Source organism: Puma concolor, chromosome C1, assembly GCF_028749965.1.
Source record: "Puma concolor isolate L17-30 chromosome C1, mPumCon1.1.hap2, whole genome shotgun sequence".
Taxonomy (NCBI): Eukaryota; Metazoa; Chordata; class Mammalia; order Carnivora; family Felidae; genus Puma; species Puma concolor.
This window is the reverse complement of record NC_141674.1, coordinates 27,962,833-27,984,951: the sequence shown is the minus strand read 5'-3', so window position 1 is coordinate 27,984,951 and position 22,119 is coordinate 27,962,833. Positions and strand designations below refer to the sequence as shown.

Sequence of the window (22,119 nt, the reverse complement as noted above, 5' to 3'; positions counted from 1 at the left end):
GAAGTGACAATACCTCGCTGGGATGTCAGCTTTTCCCGCCCGCCCCACCCCCCCACCCCAACCAGCCTGGAACAGGAAGTGAGAACAAAGGCAAATGACTTGGTCACAGTGTCAGACCTGTAAGTGGCAAAGGCAGGACCAGAACCCAGCCTCCCATCTTCTATCCCCCCTTTAATTTCATGCAAAGAGGCAGTGTGGCTGAGCAGAAAAAAAAACACAGCCTGCATCTCAATCCTGTTCTGATGATCTCATGAGAGAAGGAGGCTCCAATGAAAGAATGAGAAAGCATTTTGAAACCTAGAAGTTAGTGTTCCCTCATGAGCCGCATGGCTTCAAAAACTCTAAACCATCACAAGCAGGACCTCAGGCTCCAGGGGTCAACTCAGCTAAGGGCCAGCTGCTTCTTACCAGGGCTGCCTGTTCAACAGCCTAAATGCATGAAGCCAGCAATGCTCCTTCAGAAGACAGATGGGAGACAGGGAGAAGGGCTCTAGATGGACTTTAATCCTTCTCCTATAGCAGTGCCACTCCAGCACTGATCCTAGGCCACACCAACTCCTCCCTGGAGGGTCCAAGGGTCCTCTAGGAGTCTCAACTCAGCTCCTAGCAGCCCCAGAAAAGTGAAGTTGGCTGTACACAACCATCTACAAAACCTGTTTCCTAACTGTGCAACTGACAATACACACCAACACCAGCCCTTCTTGTGGGTGATGAAGCCTTGGTTGCAAGTTTACTTTGGTTACAACACTCAGAGTCACGTGCTGGGACCTAGGCCTGCTAGTGATATATAGCAAGGCGGAGAGAACTTACTCATTGGCAAGGTAATCCAGCCTAGAAGAGCCCCAATATGAGGGAGACAGGGAGAGCCTGGGAAATGCCTGCTACTTCGGAGTGACCAGAAGCTGAGATGAGAGGAGCCCAGTGTCATTTCATTCTGGAGACAGATTCCCCTCCCTCACAGAGACCCTGTGCTGTCTTTTCTATCTATCTTGCACGAGGGAGTGAGAGTGGAACTGCAGACTTGGGAGAGGGTTATGACTCCATCCCTGAATAAAGGCTGGAGGGAGGCTGAGGTTGGGTTAGCAATTAAAAAGCTCACAGACCTATGAGGCACCTGGGTGGCTCAGCTGGTTAAGTGTCTGACTCTGAACTTTGGCTCAGGTCATGATCTCACAGTTCGTGAGTTTGAGCTCCGTGTCAGGCTCTGTGCTGGCAGTGCGGAGCCTGCTTGTGATTCTTTCTCTCTCTGCCCCTTCCCTGTACGCTCTCTCTCAAAATAAATAAATAAACTTAAAAAAAAAAAAAAAAAAAAAAAAAGCTCACAGACTAAAAAGGCCAGAGCAAGCCTTCTTGTTTATCCTAGAATCCATAAACCTCTTCTGAGACCAGGACCAGCTCTCAAGAGAACACTCATCTTTGCCGGCACTGTGCTGTCCCTCAAGTACAAATCCCGCCCCCCCCCGGCCCAGTGCAGTATGTCTGCACACGTATTTAATCACAGTTCTGAACAGATCAATTAAAGCCTTGGTATCAGCTACTGTGTGTGCCCAAGGCACTGCTCCGGCCCTTCCCGCTTATCCCAGACACCTACCAAGTAATACTTCTTGCTTTTGGGTGTGTACTCGGGGTCCCACTCCTCCTCCCGGGTTCTCTTTTGAAAATCGTTGTTGCTGTTATTGTTGTTGTTACCAGAGTAGTTGCCTCTGCCCCAGCCTCTCCCTCTGGCTCGAAATTGCTGTGGCATAAGTAGGGAAAAGGAACAAAGGACTCTGTCAGGAATGGAGAAAAACAACTCCCTGCCTTCTGTTCAAATCCTGTTCTAGTGCAGAACAGACAGCAGTCCTCTGGTCAATCTGCTGGTCAAATGGTCTCTAGCTCAAGTCTGGAGCCCATACAGAGAGGACCACATGGCACAAGGCCCTCCCTACAGACACAGCAGGGACTCAAGGTAAGTAGGGGAAATAATGAGGTCAGCAGCCCCAAGAGGGTTTCTAGGTAAGAAATATAAGTAAAAAGAAAAAGCTTAAGGAAGAGAGGAACCACAGATTCTGGGATCTATAGACTGAATTCCTTGTATCAAGGACAATAAAACTAGTATTTGGATAAACAAACAATTGGAAGGAATAGGGGCTCAGAGAAAGGGAGAGGGAGCAGGATCTTACAAAGGTCCCTCGAGCTCTGCCTCCTCTTTCACTTGGACCCACGAAGTCTTTGGTCCCCAGTCTGGACTTGTCAAAGCCTGTGGTGCTCTCTTCCCTCTCCTCCGTCTCTTCAGTGTATTCTTCCGCTTTGTAGGAGTGGGATGACTGGGAGGAAGAGGAGGATGACCTGGACCGGTCTCGCGCTCTCCGGTGCTTCCTACGAAAACAGAAGAGCCAGGGATTTAAATCACCAAGCTCCAGGGTACAGCCCTTGGCTGGGGACTCACTGGTAAGAAGCACAGGGCAATCAGGAACATATCTGTGATGAAAACACTGAAGACACTGAGTAACCTCAAAACACCCAACTCACCCCCAACTTACCCACCCAGGGTACCTAGGAGGCCTCCTCTCAGTTCCGTGGGTCATGTTCAGTGACAGATCTATGTGTCAGCCTGTGATGAACATGGGACATACACAGAGAAGGAACAGAACACAGCCCATGGCCCCGTATAATACATTTGCATGAACTAGAAAGGCAGAGGAGAGAACACTGCATTGCAAGCCATGATGTATCTGGGACTGGGACAGAGACTTAATATATTACCATGTGTTTAGTGCTTTACATTACTTTTATTTCTCATAGGAAGAACACTACTGGCCTAATTTAGGCCCGTTCTAGAGACTGAACAAACAATATGCTTCAACACTTCACAATGACATAGCAGGTGAGTAGTGAATGGCGGCTGTGATTATTCAGTATTATTTCTCCCACTTTATAGACAAGAGATTCAGGGTGACAGAGCTGAGCAGAACTGGGGTTCAAACCTAGCTCTAATTATACCACTATCCCACATACCACCTCTCACTGAGCTCAAACAGGTTGAGTTATTAAAGCACAGGATCCGGCAAAACTCTTCCCAGAGTTACTTCCCTCCCTTCCCTTCATCTGAGAGAAATTACAGACCAGGGCAAATTAGCTTACTACAATGAGTCACCGTCTATGGAGAAGTCGGTGCCAGCCCTGCCATGTGCTAGTGGGGGTTACTGGCTGCCTTTAAGATGGCAGAAAGGCCAGGCTCCCAGGAGTAGAGGACACTTAGAGGTAAAGGCCAGCCAAGCGCCAATAACCTACTGCTATCCTCCCTTCCCATGTCCTCCTCCATTTCGCAAACAAAGCACCCTGCTCCCCCTCCCACTACATTCGACATTTGAGAAGCTCAAGAACTTAAATATTTAAATCCTAGTGCCTCTTTCTAACATTTACTCATAAATAGGGGAAATCTAAGTTATCATCACAGGATTTTTCTAAGAGGTTTTAAAAACAAGATCCCAAAAGGCCTCAGACTGGAGTCCCAGCATCACTTTTATTACTTGTGTGATCTTGGGTTAAGTTGTTCTTCAGTCATTCGAGAAACCGTTTTTGTAAACTGAAGAGTGATGTGATATATATATATATATATATTTTTTTTTTTAATTTCTTTTAAATTTTTTTTTTTAATTTATTTTTGAGACAGAGAGAGACAGAGCATGAGAGGGGAGGGGCAGAGAGAGAGGGAGACACAGAATCTGAAGCAGGCTCCAGGCTCCAAGCCGTCAGCACAGAGCCCAACACTGGGCTCGAACTCACGGACTGTGAGATCACGACCTGAGCCAAAGTCGGATGCCCAACCGACTGAGTCACCCAGGAGCCCCTGAAGAGTGATATTTAACAAGATTAAACATCTTTCTTCTTGCCCCAATCACAAAACACTAGGGTTTCAACATCACACAGCAAGTCAGAGGAAGAGGTACGTGTTCCAGGGAAAGGAATCAGGATCAATAATCCAAACCCAACCCTGAAATGTTTGAGGGGTTTTGCCTCCTTTCCACCAGAAGCAGTGCTGAGGACTACTGGACCACCACATCCACTCCCTGTTGAGGATTATCAGGTCCCTTTGTCAGGGGGCAGCCCTGGCAAGTACCAGGGCTCCTGATGCACAAGTAAGACAGTGGAAGGAAGAAAAAGTGGAACAGAAGATCTGAGTTTTGATGTCAGCTGATAATATGTCATTTCAGAAAAATCATTATAAGCTCAGCTTATCTTTCAAATGGGCAAAGCAGGTACCATACCAACCGTGCAACTTATCTCAAAGGATTGTTATCAGAAAATGGATAATGAAAACGCCTGCTGGCCAAAGTTCAGAAACAGCAAAAGTGGTGTTGCTTCATATGGGAATGTGTGGGGCTTCAATTCTACGTTTAATGAGACATGATTGAAAAGTCATGGAACTTTCACAGATGTAAACAGAAATGACAGTACCTTGGCATGAATGCTGCCCTATGAAGTTCAACAACGCTACCTTTGTTTAAAGAATATTTGGAACACCTTACTTGGAAGTGTCTGTCAAACTAGATCTTAAAGGGCATTTAAGATCAACAATCTTGGGGCGCCTGGGTGGCTCAGTCAAGTATTCAATTCTTGATTTTGGCTCAGGTCATGATTTCATGCTTTGTGAGACAGAGCCCCAAGAACCCCCTCATCATGCTCTGTGCTGACAGCATTGAGCCTGCTTGGGATTCTGTCTGTCTGTCTCTCTCACTCTCTCTCTCTCAAAATAAAGAAACATTAATGGGGGGGGGGGGGGAGGTAATGTTCTTAAAAAAAAAAAAAATCAACAACCTTGTCCTATATTTAATTTCACCCTATGTCTTTGACAAAAGTGTTACTATGAGCCAACAACTTTGAGCCATTTCTAAAACATAACCTCCCCATTAAAATTTGTGATGAAAAAGAATGTATCAAAGAAAATGTCTAAAATAACCCAAAAGGAATTCCCAAATGATTTTCCACTCCATCCCTAGAGCCAAACTAAACACCCATCTCCCAGGAGGCCTTCTCTGGACAAGGATCATACCCCTACTTTGATGCAGAAGTTGTTTTCAAGCCAGGGACCTTACTTGACAGTTACAGGATATCAAAGAACAAACTGCTATCATCCCTAACCCTAAATGAAACTGTGGTAGAGAGTCCAGAAGGAGCAGACAAGAGACCCCACTCAGAAGTCTGAATGAGGGAACAGGGGCTTACGTACTTCTGCTTCTTTGATCCTTTATGAGTTTTCTCTGTTTTCTCAGCTGATCTTTCCCTCGAGTGGCTTGAGTCTCGGGAATCCACTGATTCTCTTGATTTACCTCGTTTAAGATCTCTCTCCTTATGTTTTTTACGACGTTCAATATCAAGGCGGAGATCAACAGGATCATCTTTGTATTTTCCCTCAGTCTGCCAAGAGAGAAATCAAAATGAAGGTTTTTGGGATTCAGGGCTGCCAACTCAACCACCCCACAAACTGTGGTTTCCACTCCAATGGAGTGGTACAGAGGAAGCACTGGGAGTGTGAGGCACTGCACCCAAGCTTGGGAGGGATACAGGACGTCCCACAGAAGTCCCTTCCTGAGGGTCCCTCACAGAACCCAAACCAGTTCTCTGAAATAATGATGTCTACCTTCCGAAAATGCTGAACATCGATCTCGCCTTGTTTGCTTCCTCTGTGGCCCAGTAATGACTCTGGCTAGCCTACAAGCTGAGAAGGCCAGATTCCGCTTTAGAGGGTGGCTGGTTAGGCTGGCTCAGGCCTATAGTCACCACCAAGAGCGGAAATGCCTGTGTCGTGTTGTCCTTCCCTACCTATGCTGTGGCAGCCACCATGGGTTTATGTTCTCCTTGGAACTGACTCTGAGCATGCAGCCCAGCAACAGAGCATGGGACACTTCAGCAACCTTCCAAAATGCTTAGTTACAATGAGAAACAGCTTTAGAGAGGGAACATCAAAAACCATAATGGAAAATTCATGAAGTGACAATACCAGGTCGAAATTTATTTTAAAAAAGAAAAAAGCAGCAGCAGAAAAAGAAAGCAAAACCCCGTTTTTGCTGACTTCCTAGGAAGTCGAAGCCTCAGGGCACATGCACCGCAGATGGACAGCAGTAGCACTGTGCGTCCCAAACCAGGGCAAAGGCTTTCGACAGCTCTTGGGACACTCAGAGCAGAGGGCAAGGTGGATTCAGGATCATTAAGCACCAGGATTTGCCTCATGGGAAGTAAAACTTCCCTAAAAGAGGAAGGAATGGGCAGCTGACTCTGTATTAACATTGCACTTACACAAACTACTAAGCTTTTTGCCGAAATAAGTTTAAGGTTTATTTTTATCATGTTGGTTTTGAGAGGGAATGGGGCCTCTGCACCCTCCAAAGACAAAAACAGAACAAAACAACAAAACAAAGGCAGACGCTGCTCCCTGAGGCCGTGCACCCCCAGCACCTCTATGGGGTCAGCTCTGTGAGGCCTTGAGGACCAGCTCTCTTCTGCTGTTTCAAAGCCTTGCATTTCACATGGTTAGTGCCGAGCTGGGGGAGGACCGGGGGGTGGGGGAGGCGACAAATGGAGAAAAAGAAAAGGGGGTGGGAGAGAAGACACTGTGCCAGAGTGCTTCTCATCACCTTCAACTACCAAGACAATTCTGTCCAGAAGACTTGAAGATTAATATCTTTAGAAAAGGTTTCAGCAGCAATGGAAATCTTTAATTTTAAATTTTAACTGCATATGTGAATGAAGGTCAATAAACACTAAGACTTAAAAAAAACCCCAAACCTATTATTTCACAGTAAAAAGACTGCATACAAGCTTTAACTTCTTAATAACTATGTTTGCGTGCACATCATTGCAAATGTAGCTGGGCTATCAAAATAATGTTTAGCTTTTAAAGTAACAGTAACCGACAGATGATAAATATGGTACAATGTTAGAAAAAAAAACTGGACTAGCTGTTTAAAACAGTCTACCATGTTAAGATATGAATATTTCACTCTCCTCTGACATGCATGTCTTTTTGAAATCATGGTTGGAAATAGTGCATGTAATATAGTTGATTTGATAATACTTACAAGCAGAAAAATATCACAAAAAGTTTCTTCTCTCATCATGGGCACTTGTTCCAAAACTCCTCTCTTTTTTTTCTCAAGCTCACCTCAATAGACTTTGGGGTCATTTACCATATTCTAACCACTTCACAAAGGTTGTTGATACATTTAATAAAAATTAACCCTTTGTAGTTCATTTTTAGAATTATGCCCATCCTTAAAAGAAAAACACAAACTTAAGTAGAGAGTAATTTAAACAAACACATTTCTGTCAAGTTCATGCCCAACGCACTCATTTTGTTGGAATTACGATCAAAGCAACAGTTCACCTTGTAGCCAGGTTCCCGTGGGCTTTTCATTTCGTCATGAGCCAAACCATGTTTTCTGAATGTACTGGGAGAAATGTCTATCCTCCTAAAAATTGAAAACAGAAAAAAGGTTTAATATCCCACAGTATGAATACAGTAGTGGTAACATTTTAGTTCATAAATTGGGCAACAGAATCATAGGCATGCTTTTTCATTATGTTTCCTAACTTAGACACATACATTATTTACATTCTTTGCTTATATGTTTATACTCTCCCATAGGTGTGTCCGTGAGCACACAGGCGCGTACACACAACACACGCACCAACCTCTCAAACTCAAACTGAAGAAACTTCTCATTCCTTCCCAATACTGTTACAGCCAGGAAGAAAGACTCACCTACACCCACACCTTTTATCTCAAATTCACATCAAGACTATCCATGTCCTGCTAACCTCAAAGAGCAGTTTTCATCTTGGGAATAAGAATATAATAGCCCATTATTTACCTATGAGATTCGGTCTAGATGAGAAAACAACGGCCTGGCACGTACACACACCCCAAAGACCCTAAAACCCGAAGACTGTTGTAGAAACAGCATTCTCCTACCTACCGCAACAGGCTCAAGAGCGGACTATTAAGAAATTAAAGATACAGCCAAGTTTATTTCTAGACAAAGCCCGAAACTGCTGAATATACTGCCACAATTGAATGTGATACTCTAAAACTGCTGGGCTTTTAAACCCTTTGACACAATTCTGCAAGCTCTCCCACCCACTGCAAATTCTTCCAAAAGAAGTAGATATATGGAACACAGGGGTTGCTTACAGAAACTTAGCATTTACTCTGCCTATAGAAAGTTCACAGTGGTCACAGGTTACTATTTGTCAGCTCCCAACAATACAAGGATTCATCTATATCAAAAGGCCGGTCTTCCTCAGGCCCAAAGTGAGCAACCATAGTCATTAAGGCATGTCCTTTCCACTCAAACAACAAACGCCCACTGCTACCCTAGAGTCTGGAGAGTATTTACCCTAAACCCTGCTGCTAACGCACCTAATGTTGATAAAAACAAGAGGAGTTTATTATCTGATGAGCGATCTTTTACGGCCACCTCCAGTGTAAGGCTGAAGTCCTCACCTGTGTATCTCTGGGCTTTTCTTGTTTTTAGCCGCCTCCTGCTCAGTTCCTCTCTTTAGGTATTTAGTAAAGCGCTCATGCAATGTCATTCCTGAGGACCCAAAGTGATGCTCTGTGGGAATTCAAAGAACACGTTATGCTACCAAAGGCAGAATATTCAACTCTTCTGCATGAACCTGTAGCCAGAGATGTGACTCAAGTCGTCAAATACACGTTAACAAACACGCTGAAAAGAGGAAGGAAAAACGGCTGGTTCAGACACGATCCAATGTTGGCCAATGGGTTTCCACTATATAAGTCCCTTGTCTTAGGACATGGATACAAGGAAACCGAGAGCTCACTTCTCTGTGAATCACAGCACCAACTCCCACTGGAGTTTAGATTTCAGGTAGAACCTGTAACTGGCACAACCTAGCTTCTGTATCACTTCTCTCAGCCATTCCCAACCTGCCCACCTCAATCTGCCCAGGAAATGGTAGAATAATGTGGGGAAGAAATTCACACCACAAAGTCTCTGAGAGATCTCTACAGGCTTTCATCTGCTAGAAAGGAAAAGACAGAGGTGCTGGAAAAGCCACTTTGCATACTTCCTTCTGCCAGCATTTTAAACCTTACGTGAAGTATTTTACCTATTCTCACGAGCACAGGTTACTATAATTTCGAAATGTTCAAGTCTGTAATTACAAAATGGAAACTCCTCCTCGGAAGGAATTTCCTTCAAGCCAGTCCCTAGCTTCAAAGGCCCTTTTGATGAGATAAAGGGCCCCAAAAGGCTCCCTTAGTCACCCACTCATCCTTCTGCTTATAGCAGAGGAAGCTAAGCACACAGAAAGGGAGGCTCAAGCAGGCTGGGGTCTGCACTCACCTTTAACATGGTGAACAATGGTCACTATATGCTGGGCAAACAGTTCAGAGGGGCTCCGCTGAGACTGAGCTGACTGTATGTGCTGGAAAATGGAACGAAATTCCTGTTCCTTTTTGTTGCTATGGACTAGATCCCGACAGAGCTTGCGTTCCTGAGCCAATAAGCCACTGGGTCTGAAAAAGAAACATAGGGAGGCTCCGTGTAACAAGATATACAGGAAGTCAAAACACTCAAACCCTAAAAATACAATGCTTTTTTTTCCTCAGTAGTTTTAAATTTACCCACAAAGTTCCTTTTTGCTTCCTACCCAAGTTCAAAGTAATTTCAATGGACCATAACTAGGGAAAAGGGCATCCAAAATCTCTCTTCCCTTTTTTCACTGGGAGTCTTTGAGAGGAACAAATGGTCAGGGTAAAGTACTGAACATCAGTAACTCTGTTTTTGGAGTCGCTGCTGGTTTTAACACACACAACAAATTGAAAAGTATTTAAAAGATCAACTAGCTTGCCCAGCCAGGGCCACTCAGTGAAGTGACACAGTGATGTGGGAGGTGCCTGGAATGCTGCTCAGGCAGACTTCCAACTGGCTGTGCGGTTCTCACACCAGGTATAAAACACAGTCAGTCTGGGCCTTACCGTTCTTCCCTAAAGTTCTGCCAACACACCCTTCTTCCACCCAAGCCCCAACTTTAAAATTGCTATGTTATGTGATGGAGGTCTATAGTAATAACTGACTCTGGTAACCAGCATGGAAAAATGGATTCTGGATGGCTCCACAGGCAAAATCACCTTAAGCACATTTAAGGGGAAAAAATGGGATGACAGGGGATATGGGGTAGGGTAATGGACGGAGGTCAAGAGGGGACCCAACACCCAGAAAGCCAGTCACTGAAGACTGCAAAGATGCTTCACCACCCCTGTGATACTGCCCCCAACACATAACTCCTTAGTGACACACACTTCTCCACTGAACACAGGTTGACGTATCAGCTATGAAACTTGGATAGCACAGGAAATACAGGAGGGGCCTGTCCTGGTTCCAGAACATCCTTAGAGAGAGGGATAAGGAGATGCCCCTTAGTCCACTAAAGCCCTGAGGTTCAAGGACCACACCTCACCTGGCAAGGTCCTCATCAAAAGAGTCCATCCGGACATTGACCTGGGCCTCTCGAGTAATAGAAAAGGAAGACTTCCCTGAGGAAAAGTCTCCTTTGGCTCCTAGCTTCTCTCGGCTCTCAGAGGTCTTTCTCGGGGGAGGTGAAGAGCTTTTCTCCTGGACTGCTTTGTAAGCGGTCACTCGGAAATTCTTTTCAGGCACAAACCCCCGGTGCCCACTTTCGGTTCTCTTGGGCCCTCCCCGATCCTCCTTTTTGGATCTCTCTGAGAAAGATTCCTCCTCCAGCTCCTCGGTTTTCCTCTGCTTTTCCTTTCCTGGAGGCGCATACACCAGGCCCTCCCATTTGCCGGACTTCTCCTCCTCCTGGTTTTTGTTTGCACCTGCTATAACTTTCGACATAAATTTGGGTTCATCATCAAACTCTGATTCCTTCCTTCCCTTCGCTTTGTCTTTATCTTGACCATCCATGTCCTCCTTATGGAAGTCAGCCATCTTCTTCTCAAAGTCATCTCGAAGCTTATACCTTTTGGGAGACTGGCTACCCCGAAAAGACTTTTCAGCATCAGTTTTGGGAGCAAATGGATCAGATTTCATTTTCGCATCACCCAAGGCCGTGTCAGAGAAGCTCCCTTTTTCTTTCATTTTCTCTTTATCAGTGTTTGTTTGTTTCTGTTCCTTATCTTTTCCGTTCTCGGTCTTCTGCTCTTCTAGGTACCTAGTTATAAAACACAAGGGAGACACAAAAGAGGCTTCTTTAAGCAACCTGATCTAAAACAGCACCATTCTTTTTTTTTTTTTTTTTTTTAATTCTCTGAACAAACATGTCTTGTAGATTCCAGTGTTACCAAAGGACTTTCTACTTGGTTACTTTCTAGTAATTTCTAAAAAGTGGCCCTTCACAGATCTATGAACTTGGATGCCATTTAAGAGAAAAATACATGGCCCATGGAGTTGTATCTTACAAGAGCAACCAAAAAGAAAACAGCAAAGGTAATTTTTTAGGATACTAAAAAACAAAAACCTACTTACCTGTAAGTGGTCTAGGAAAAAAAAAATTAAGGTCTTATCCAACCTTCACTCAGTCACTTAAAATCTGCTTTCAGCAAAGTTAACATAGAATGTTCAACCTTGGACTGTTTTGCTTTTTATACAACTCACATTTGGAAATACAAGTCTCAAAAGAGACTTCATGTTTGCTTCAAGTCACCTAGAAGATCTAAATATGAAATATACTGCGAACACAAATAAAAACAAAATACAAGTTAATTGGGGGAAGAGGGCAAAAACCATCCTACTCGTTCTTATGGAAAAGCAGAGCTCATCCTTGAGTCTCCTAATGAGACTCCCAGTCCTGGCAAGGAACCACACTTACACTTTAAAGCAGACTCACTGAAGGCTGGAAAGTACAGAGGCTGAACATCTCATTTGTACCATTAACGAAGGAAGTCTAATCAAGTTATAGTTGAGTTAATATGGCAAAGAAGAATCAAAGGACAGCAGGGGCACCAAAGAATATGCTAATGAGACAGAAAGAGAGAGAAAAGGAGGGGGGAACCACCTGCCCGGTTAAGTACCTCTTGACAACCTGGTCCCAATGCAAATTCCCTGTTCTGTCTCTGCCATCCCAATCCATCCAACCACACAAAGATTCAGGTTCCAACTCACCATGTCCCCCACAGCAGAAGCACAGTCACGTCCTCTCCTAACACACACAACCTGGTTAGCTTCTACTGGGACACACACCCACCTTGTGATTTTAAAACAAGGGCTTCCTGGACTAAGCCTCAGGCTTTCCCATTTTGCCCAGTCTCCTCAACTGGAGGGTGTGAGGGTACAAGGTGTAGCTCTTCATCATCATGGGCTGATGCAGACTGATCACAGTAGATGGTGGGTCCTACAGGGTCTAACATCTCCAATGGCCCGCTCATTTTGACAAAGACCATAATTTTTTGATAGCTGACCCACAAAACTCTGTTCTCCGGCTTACGTTGGTAGAATCCAAGGCAAATTTTAAATGTGAAAACATCATTGCAGAGCAGTCTAAAGAAACTTTATGCTACAATACAAATTTAGGGAGGCAGGAAAGCTAGAGTTAAGCTAAAGGTTTCCTTGGGTGATGCTTTTCAAGGTTGCTACTGCAAAGTTTAGGAAACGGGGATTACCTTATTACCATTAATCAGAGCTCTAACCTAGATCACATTACAATTAAACTGCCAGCTGGCGAGATAAAAACACAACCAGGAGAGGAAACGAGACACTTGCCTCTTTGTATAGGCTGCTCCTCCTGGAGCAGCAGCCTCCTCCTTTTGAGACGAGCCATACGTGGAGCCAGTGGCCGGTGGACTCTTACCCACGGGGCTCTTTTTGGATGGACTCAAGGACCCAGAGCCATGATCGAATGGACCTTGGTGTGTCCCGGCCTGGTACCCAGCACCACTCTGCAGAGTTGAGCCCATCTGGGACGTGCTGGAAAGTGGAGGGCTAGGTTTTGGCACAGGGCTAGGACGGGGTGAGCGCCGCCTCACCACCACAGACTGGAGCGGGCTTTTGAGAGCAGGGCTTCGCTCCCGGGGACTCAACTCAGAAACTGCAGAGGCCCGTGACGCAGAACCAGCAGTGTATGTGGTGGCATCTGGCCACGGTTTCGAGCTGTCAGATGCTTTTGTGTCTTGAGAGGTGCCTCCAGAGAACGTCTGCTCCTTGGCCTCATCTCCTTGGTTATCCCCAGCAGCCTGAGACGGCCGGCTATCCTTGGAAGAGGACTTTTTCTCCTTTGCAGACTTGCGCTTAGAAGATTCAACTCGGCTGTGGTTGGAGGAAGAACGAGACGATGAGGAGCGCCTCGACCTGTCAGAGGAAGACTTATCGGAGTTTCTAGAATGGCTCCTGGACCTCGGTGAAGGGGACCTTCTCTTTGGGGACCGGGATCGGGAACGGCCCCGACGAGGACTGTATGCTTGCCGGTAATTCTGCCAATTCGAGCGGTAGTTTCCATAGCCTCCTCGGTTATACTGGCCCCACGGATAAAAGCCTCTGTTGCGCCCACGGAAATAATAGGGCCTTCTATAGCCTCTGTTGTGACCTCGGAAATCCCGGTTCTGATATACTCTTGGGTGATTTCTCTCTCTGTTATGAGCTGGAGAATATGATCTGGAACGAGACCTAGAACTGAAAAGGGGGAGGAGGGAAACATTTGAATTTTTGACACAAGCCTTTTATTTAAGACATCCCTGCCAACAAAGAGCTAACAGTTCGAGATCCTGTTCTTAAATATTTTATTTTCAAAGAAAGGGCACAATTTAAATATCTGATCCCACTGCTGACCCATATGAAGTACAAATACACAGATATGAATCGTTTTAACAATTACACATTGAGATTGCTTCATTAATATTGTACCCCTTTTTAAATAGAAATGTGTTTCTACAATGCTTAAAAGAATAATGTTCTTAATGTAGTACACTAAACAAAATCATTTTAATATAGTATACACGTTGCTGAGAATTTCACATGGGATTCTACAGGTCCCTAAACCATTGGAAGCCAGGAAGAATGCAAGCTCGCATCTGCAGACAAAGGTCCAGACTAAATGTAGGTCCTCACCCCCTATCATGGTATAACACTCTATTCCTCATCCCATTCAGCCCTCTCTGTCTATGCAGGACTACTTCCTTAGATTCCACTAAAACCTTGGGTTGTAAACACACAGTCCCAACCAAAGAACACTTAAACAGGAACTTGGAGATGCTACTGCTCAGAGCTTAAAACAATTCACTGAAATCAGGTCAGCAAAAGATACAAAAATACTGTTTTTCTTACTGGGGACCTGGGGGCACCTGGGTGGCTCAGTCGGTTTAAGAGCCCAACTTCAGCTCAGATTGTGATCTCACGGTTTGTGGGTTCAAGCCCCACAACGGGTTCTGTGCTGACAGCTCAGAGCCTGGAGCCTGTTTCAGATTCTGTGTCTCCCTCTCTCTCTGCCCCTCTCCCCACTCACACTGTCTCTCTCAAAAATAAACTTAAAAAAAATATTTACTGGGGACCTGGAAATGGTTTCATTTCTTAGGTGGATGACTTTCTGTTGTTGAATCACACGATCCTACCTAGGTGCCACAAGAGGGCACCATCTGACCATAAACACCCAAGTACACAGGAGGTTCAGTAAAGAAAATGACAAAACCAACCCCTCTTCCGGCACCACCACCCACACATCTTTCAAGTGAACCTAAAGCCAAATGTTGTGTTCTTCATCCAACAATCTGGGACTCTAATTGGGCAAAGGGGCATTTCCAGAACCACAGGGATTTAACAGTAACCTGATTTTGTAAAAATTACATGTTTATGAATGCTAAGTTTGTCAATGACAGGGAGCTGTTTTGATCCAAAAGCCAAAGTTATCTGTTGGTATAAAAATCTGCTGGGGTTCTTGGACACCGAATGTGCCTTGTCAATTATGATATACATCATTAACATAAAAGTATCTAAAATTACTAGAAAAAAGTCTTCGCAAAAATACTTTCTTTACATACAGTAGAATAAAAACCTTCAGTTAATCAACAGAATTTTTCATATTTGGCCTAACCAAAAACAGATTTTATTTGCTTGTTTTATAAATAACTCCATTTAGCAAATATGACAGATCTTAACTAAACAAATGGTGTTTTTGAAAAGAAATTTATATTAATCTATAGAAGATAAGAGTGGGATTGGTCTTCCCACGGTGTTCTTTATTCACCCCAAGAACAATTGTGACTAGCAAAAACGTATCTTATGGCTGGTTGTTAACAGTTACTATTTAAGTACAATGAAAAAAAACTTACCTTCCATACTTTTCATTCGAAAACAGTAACAATATAAGAAAAGAAGGAAGAGGCGGATGCAGGCTATGAAAGTGTGTATGACCCGATTAAATGGCTATACTTGAGGGAGGTGATGCACCACCAGCACTAAGGAGGGTTTAATTCATGTCCCATCCTCAGAGGCTACTGCTGCTTCTGTCACCAACTACTAGTGCGGGCCCTGTGGCATACCGCATCCAAACCCGCAGTCATTGCACAGATGCAAGAACATGAGTCTCTGCAGATTGCAAATGAAGTTATTTACAAGAAGTCACTTAAAAGGATACAGTCTGTGAAATACAAGGAAACAATCAATTTTCTCCAATTCTGTAGAACTCAGCAGTTAAGTTAATTTAAAGGCATGGTTTCTCAAACTCTCTGGATAGTATACTTTCCTTGTAGGAGAGGGAAAAAAAAGGAAAAAAAAAATCATGGAACAGATAAGCCAGAAATAAAAAGTGAACATCCAGTGGCAAATTTATCTGTTTCTAAAAAACAGAGATGTCAGACTAGAATCGAGTATAAAAACATGTTTTCCAGAGGAGAAATTCCTCCAAAATAACAATCTTCTCGGTATAAGATAGCACATAAAGTGGCTCTAGCCCTACCCCAGCACATACTGCCCGAGATATTTTTCCCTCATTTGCCAAGTCAGTGACCATGCCAAATAATCTGTAGAATATGAAGAGATCTGTCCAGACAGATCTGCCCGGAATCCCAGCTACCACAAATACTTCAGAGCTGGTTAGCATTTTTCAATCTGGTTTGTGTGCGTTCAATTTTGTCATTCAGTTTTGGTTGTAGAGCCCTTGTTTTTGAGGCAATTACTTAATTTCCATCTACTAGATTAAGTTTTAAAGTGTTACTCTCTTCAGAACAAACTGAGCTAAAGTGAAGTTGAAATGGCACTAATCAAAAGACTCTGGGTGCAAAGCAGGAGTAGGTTACTAAGAGTCTCTGCTCAGTCCCATGCCTTGACAGCAACTTCCTAAGGTAGATATAAATATATTTTGGTGGGTTTCCCTCTTCTTTTTTTCGGGGCTGGTGAAAGGTAGAAATTTATTTATATTGACTCTGACACAATTAAGCAACAGTCTCTAGCCTAGGGCTTGAACAAAGTTTGACCTAAAAATGCATGCCCAAAAAACACGGAAGAAGAGAGGGTGAGACTAGGACTCATTATCACAAAGTGTAATATTATCTTTAAAAAAAAAAAAAAAAAAATCTAGTGTTTCTTCTGTTTGAGGAAGAGACTGTATATTCTAACTTACAGCAGAATCATTAATAGCGGTACCTGGGTGGCTCAGTCGGTTAAGTCTCCAACTTCAGCTTGGGTCATGATCTCACAGTTTGTGAGTTCGAGTCCCGTATCTGGCTCTGTACTGACAGCTCAGAGCCTGGAGCCTGCATCAGATTCTCTGTCTCCCTCTCTCTCTGCCCCTACCCCACTAGCGCACTCTCTCTCTCTCTCAAAAATAAATAAGCACTAAAAAAATATTTTTTTTAAAAAGAATCATTAATATTTATGCACACCAACTTTTTATTCACCCTCTGGTCTGAAATTAATTTTTTCAGGCAGGCCTCTCACAGATTCCATTTAAGATGTTGGAAGGAAAAAAAGAATCCCACCAATTCCTTAAGACATTTTAGAAGTGTTTCACAGGACTACAGAAGTAAAGAACACAACTTAATAACTACTTTTCCTGAGGTTTATTTTAAATTTTGTAATCAATTCATTTAACAAAAGAATTCTAGAAACTTATGTGAAATAAGGAGTGCAGGGCAGGGGGAGGGGGTCCAAGTGGTGAAGCTGAGAAACTACTTCCTTGCCTGGTGCGATTCTGATAACAAGAACGAAGCTGTGCAAATATCCCCCTTTGGTATTTAAATACATCAATATTCATGGATAGAAACTTGTATCTACAAAAAAGTTGTCTGTTCACAAGAAAAAATTATAAGTTGTAAAGAATGAAAAACCCAACTCACAATACATGAAAAGAGGAAACGAGATGGAGGTTTTTCTAAGACATAACTGAAACCGGGAGACCTACTGAAAGATGTGAAACCTGACAGAATTAAAGAATACTGGCAATAAATTCAAAAGAATTATTTGTACACTTAGGCACAGAGATATCTACCAGAGTGATTTTTAGATAGTTTTGCTGTGTTTTACTAAATAGACACAGCTTGTTAGTGACTGGCACATCAGATGTACACAAATGACTCCTGTTAAGTTTTTGTGGTTTAATTACATTATTGAATTAATGAGGCTTCTTGCCTCGCAGAGTTGCTCATAGTATTAATCCCCTTAGCTATCTTTTCTTTGGTGATGATGCATACAACCTTTTGTCCAAAGCCTGCAAAAATACCTCAGGAAGAAATCAATCACGTGTAGAGATTTGAAGCAAGCAGCTCAAATAAAACAAAATGCTCTTTCTTCCAAAGTAGATGAGAAACAGTACATGCTGGCAGAGGAGAAAAGGAATTAGGCAAACAGTATGGCAATCAAAGGTGATTTGGATTTGCAGCGTTTGAACAAACCTGTAATATCTGACAGCCCAACCCTCTACTTGAAGCCAACCCCCCACTCCATTTGACACTCACAGAGTCTAGCAAAACATCTTCAGAGCCCTCACTGACCGATACAATGGTTATCCTGATATACAATCACATCCCCTTACCTCAGCCTGCGCTTCCTTGAACGAGAAACAGATCGACTTCTGGACCGAGACTTCGAAAATGAACGAGAACGAGATCTTGATGCAGATCTTGAGCGAGAAGAGCGAGATCCAGACTTGGATTTGTTTGTTTTTGACATCTCTGAAGAGAGGGTCACTTTTCAATTACACCTAAAGTAGAAAACAGATGCAAACAAATGAGGGAATACCTCTGCAAACTTGAACTTCTCTGGACACTTAGAAACAATTGTTTTTTTTAAACAAATGAAATGACTGATTAAAAACACTGCCCGTTTATCAAGAGGAATTTCTACGGTATTCACACTTCATTTAAAAAGATTTTTTTAGGGCCAGGTGGATGGCACAGTCGGTTAAGCAACTGACTCTTGATTTCAGCTCAGGTCTTCACTCTCAGGGTCACGAGTTCAAGCCCCATGTTGGGCTCTGCCCTGGGCATGAAGCCTACTTAAAAAATAAATACAATTTGGGGGGGAGGGGTGCCTGGCTGGCTCAGTTGATGGAGCATGCAACTCTTGATCTCAGGGTTGTGAGACTGGGCCCCATGCTGGACATGGAGCTTACTTTAAAAACAGTTTTTTTTATTTTTTATTTTTTTTTGAAGGATTTCTAAGCAGCACAATCCCATACAAACCAAGCCACAGCAGCAAATGGAAAATCTGACCTGTAGCTCTGACTTGGAAACACATAAACCACTTAACAAAGTGAGAGGAGCTACCAATGATTTGGTACACATAGTCTTTTTTTTCAATAAGCAGACAAGTTGTTCAGACTAAGTCAGCTGTTAAAAGTATTGAGAAGACCTGGGACAGGTTTCCCAATTCTTTTTTTAAAATTTTTAATGTTCATTTTTGAGGGAAAGAGGGAGAGGGAGGGGCAGACAGACAGCAAGAGACACAGAATGTGAAGCAGGCCCAGATTCTGAGCTGTCAGTACAGCAGAGCCCGATGCAGGGCTTGAATTCATGAGCTGTGAGATCATGACCTGAGCCGAAGTCAGACCCTTAACCAACAGCCACCCAGAAACCCCCTGGGTTTCCCAATTCTAAGAAAAGAAACTCCATGCAATGATGTCTTGTTACTGAGTGTATGGCAACATCTGACCATTTCTCTACTCCCGAGGCCTTAAAGCCACGGGGCAAATCCTTAATATTTCATTCCAAGAAAGAGGCTTAAAAAGTATGCAAGAACAACACAAAATGGTGTTGGGAAAACTGAACAGCTACATGCAAGCGAATGAAATTGAATGACTTTCTTATACCATACACAAAAACAAACTGAAAATGGATAAAGGACCTAATAAATGTGAGACTTGAAACCATAAAAATCCTAGAAAAGAGCACAGGCAGTAATTTCTCTGACGTTAGCTATAGCAACATTTTCCTATATAGGTCTCATGAGGCAGGGGTAACAAAAGTAAAAATAAACTATTGGGACTACGTCAAAATAAAAAGCTTTTGCACAATGGGGTGCCTGGGTGGCTCAGTCGGTTGAGTGTCTAACTCTTAATTTTGGCTCAGGTCACCTCAGGCTTGCAGGATCAAGCCCCATGTCGGGCTCTGTGCTGGGCTTGGAGCCTGGTTGGGAGCCTCTCTCTCCCTCTTCCCCTCTCCCCTGATCCACACTCTCTCTCTCTAAATTAAAAATAAAAATAAATGTGTTTTAAATAAAGCTTCTGCACAGTGGGGGAAACAATCAGTAAAACAAAAAGACAACCTACTGAACAGGAGAAGATATACGCAAATGATACATACGATAAGGGGTTAGTACCCAAAATATATAAACAACTCATACAACTCAATACCAAAAACAACAAATAATCCAATTAAAAAATGGGCAGAAGACACAGACATTTCTCTTCAAAGAGGACATACATAAACAGCCAACAGACACATAAAAAGATGCTTGACATTACTCATCATCAGGGAAATGCAAATCAAAACCACAATGAGGTATCACTTCATGCCTATCAGAATGGCTAAAATAAAAAACACAAGAAACAACAAATGTTGGTGAGGACGTGGAGAAAAAGGAACCCCTGAGAGCTACTGGTGGAGATGCAAACTGGTGTGGCCACTGTGGAAAATAGTTAAAACTTAGAAACAGAACTACCTTATGATCCAGTAATTCTATTACTGGGTATTTACCCAAAGAATATGAAAACACTAATTCGAAGAGACAGATGCATCCCTATATTTATTGCAGCATTATTTACAATAGCCAAAATACGGAAGCAGCTCAAGTGTCCATCAACAGGTGAAAATATAAAGAAGTTGTGGTGGAATGGAATATTACTCAGCCATAAAAATGAGTGAATTCTTGCCATTTGCAACAACATGGATGGATCTAGTGGGTATAATGCTACATGAAGTCAGAGAAAGACAACTACCATATGATTTCACTCCTATGTGGAATTTAAGAAACTAAACAAATAGGGGTGCCTGGGTGGCTCAGTTGGTTAAGAGTCTGATTTTAGCTCAGTCATGATGATCTCATGGTTCTTGTTTTCGAGCCCTCTGCTGTCAGCGCAGAGCCTGCTTTGGATCCTCGGTCTCCCCATTTCTCTGTCCCTCCCCCTGCTTGTGCGTGCTGTCTCAAAAATAAACTTTGAAAAGCAAATTTAATTTAAAAAAAGAGAAAGAGGAAAAAAGACATAAACAAAAAAACAGACTCTTAAGCATAGAGAACTGATGATTACCCAAGTGAAGGCTGGAGAGAGGGGGAATGGGTAAAACAGGTGACAGGAAGAGCACTGAGTAATGTACAGAACTGTTAGATCACTATATTGTATACCTGAAACTAATGTAACACTGTATGTTAATTATACTTTAATTAAAAAAAAATGCAAGAGTATTCTCAAATACTCTAATACCATGGTACTACATCCTGTAAAATAGAGGATATTAATCCTAAAATATAAATATAATCCATAAAACACAGTCCTGAGGTAATTTATAAAGTGAAGAACCGTCACTTTCTTTTAGCTCTTCTTTAGCATCAAGAGGCAACCTTTTTTGGGGGTCATTTGCCCATGAAAAAACAAAACTGTCTTTTTCCTTGTTTTTCCTCCCCCGCAGGAATGAATGAATGAATGAATGAATGAATGAATGGAGAGCCTCAGAATTGTGCCAAGCCCGCTGAGTTTGGTCAGCAAGGCACACTTGCACTCTATCAAGCCGTCTCACTTATTCTCCTTTATACCCTATGACTACAACTGTGGCGACTTCCAAGGAGCAAAAAATTGAAGGGCTATAGCATGTGTGTATCAGGAAGAACAAGGGATCGGCCAAAAACCACAAAGCTGGTTAATAGCCAAACCAGGCCAAAATTCTAGGGCTTATTCTATCACACCTCACTGCTTCACAGTTTTGCTGTAGATTCTTTTATGATGCTGACCCTGGTTTGTAAAGGGAAAATGATAATCAACAAACATTTCACCCTCCCCTACCTCTCAGATTTTGTTATTCAGATCTCAGCTCAAAAGCCATCTCCTCAGGTGGCTCAGTCTGTTAAGGGGTGGACTCTTGATTCCGGTTCAGGTTGTGATCTCATAATACGTGAATTCAAGTTCAAGTTCGCCCCAGTCTCTAATTATTACACCCCAGTTTTAGATACAAATTTTAAGAGTTTGTAGAAAGGCAAGCAAGTCCAGGAAGCTGCTATCGCACTAGATCATAGGGGAAATAACTATACCCATAGGAAAGAGACCTGATTTGGAGGACGGAAAACCACTAGGAAGCCAGAGACACAAACGATAGTAAGATATTGCTAAATGAGGGAACCAAAGACCTAGAGTCTAGGCCCTGCCAAAGGGACTGAACTGTTGTGTGCTCCAGCAAGGTCAAAGAGATTTCCATTTGAAGCCGATTTTTGGCAGAAGTGTCACTGTACAAAGCCAGGGTAGAGGACTAAGTAGCTATTCAGGCATGAAGAGGTGGAGGTGTAACTGAACAATTTAAAGGAACTGAATACAGAAAATGCATTTTGTTTTTCTGGTTGGCCTTCAGCAAATTTTAGGTATAGCCTTGCTGAATGGATTTTTTTTCTGTCACAAATTTAGGGCTATTTCTGCCTCGTGATATCTCTGCCCAATCTTCAATTTTAGCTGAAGTCAGAATGA

General features: G+C 43.0%; 1 protein-coding gene across 3 annotated transcripts in view; it reads right to left on the bottom strand.

The window, feature by feature from the left end:
* THRAP3 (thyroid hormone receptor associated protein 3) overlaps positions 1-22,119 on the bottom strand; it is a 76,894-nt gene that overhangs the window by 2,059 nt on the left and 52,716 nt on the right. For all 3 annotated transcript variants that reach the window (XM_025935026.2, XM_086716470.1, XM_086716469.1), the window contains exons 3-11: positions 17,986-18,153; positions 12,729-13,634; positions 10,468-11,181; positions 9,351-9,523; positions 8,486-8,597; positions 7,367-7,451; positions 5,213-5,400; positions 2,163-2,358; positions 1,592-1,735 (exon numbers count right to left, since the gene is read on the bottom strand). In XM_025935026.2, coding sequence (XP_025790811.1) covers positions 1,592-1,735; positions 2,163-2,358; positions 5,213-5,400; positions 7,367-7,451; positions 8,486-8,597; positions 9,351-9,523; positions 10,468-11,181; positions 12,729-13,634; positions 17,986-18,122 — 2,655 coding nt within the window. In that variant the 5' untranslated portion in view covers positions 18,123-18,153. The remainder of the gene's footprint in view (positions 1-1,591; positions 1,736-2,162; positions 2,359-5,212; positions 5,401-7,366; positions 7,452-8,485; positions 8,598-9,350; positions 9,524-10,467; positions 11,182-12,728; positions 13,635-17,985; positions 18,154-22,119) is intronic.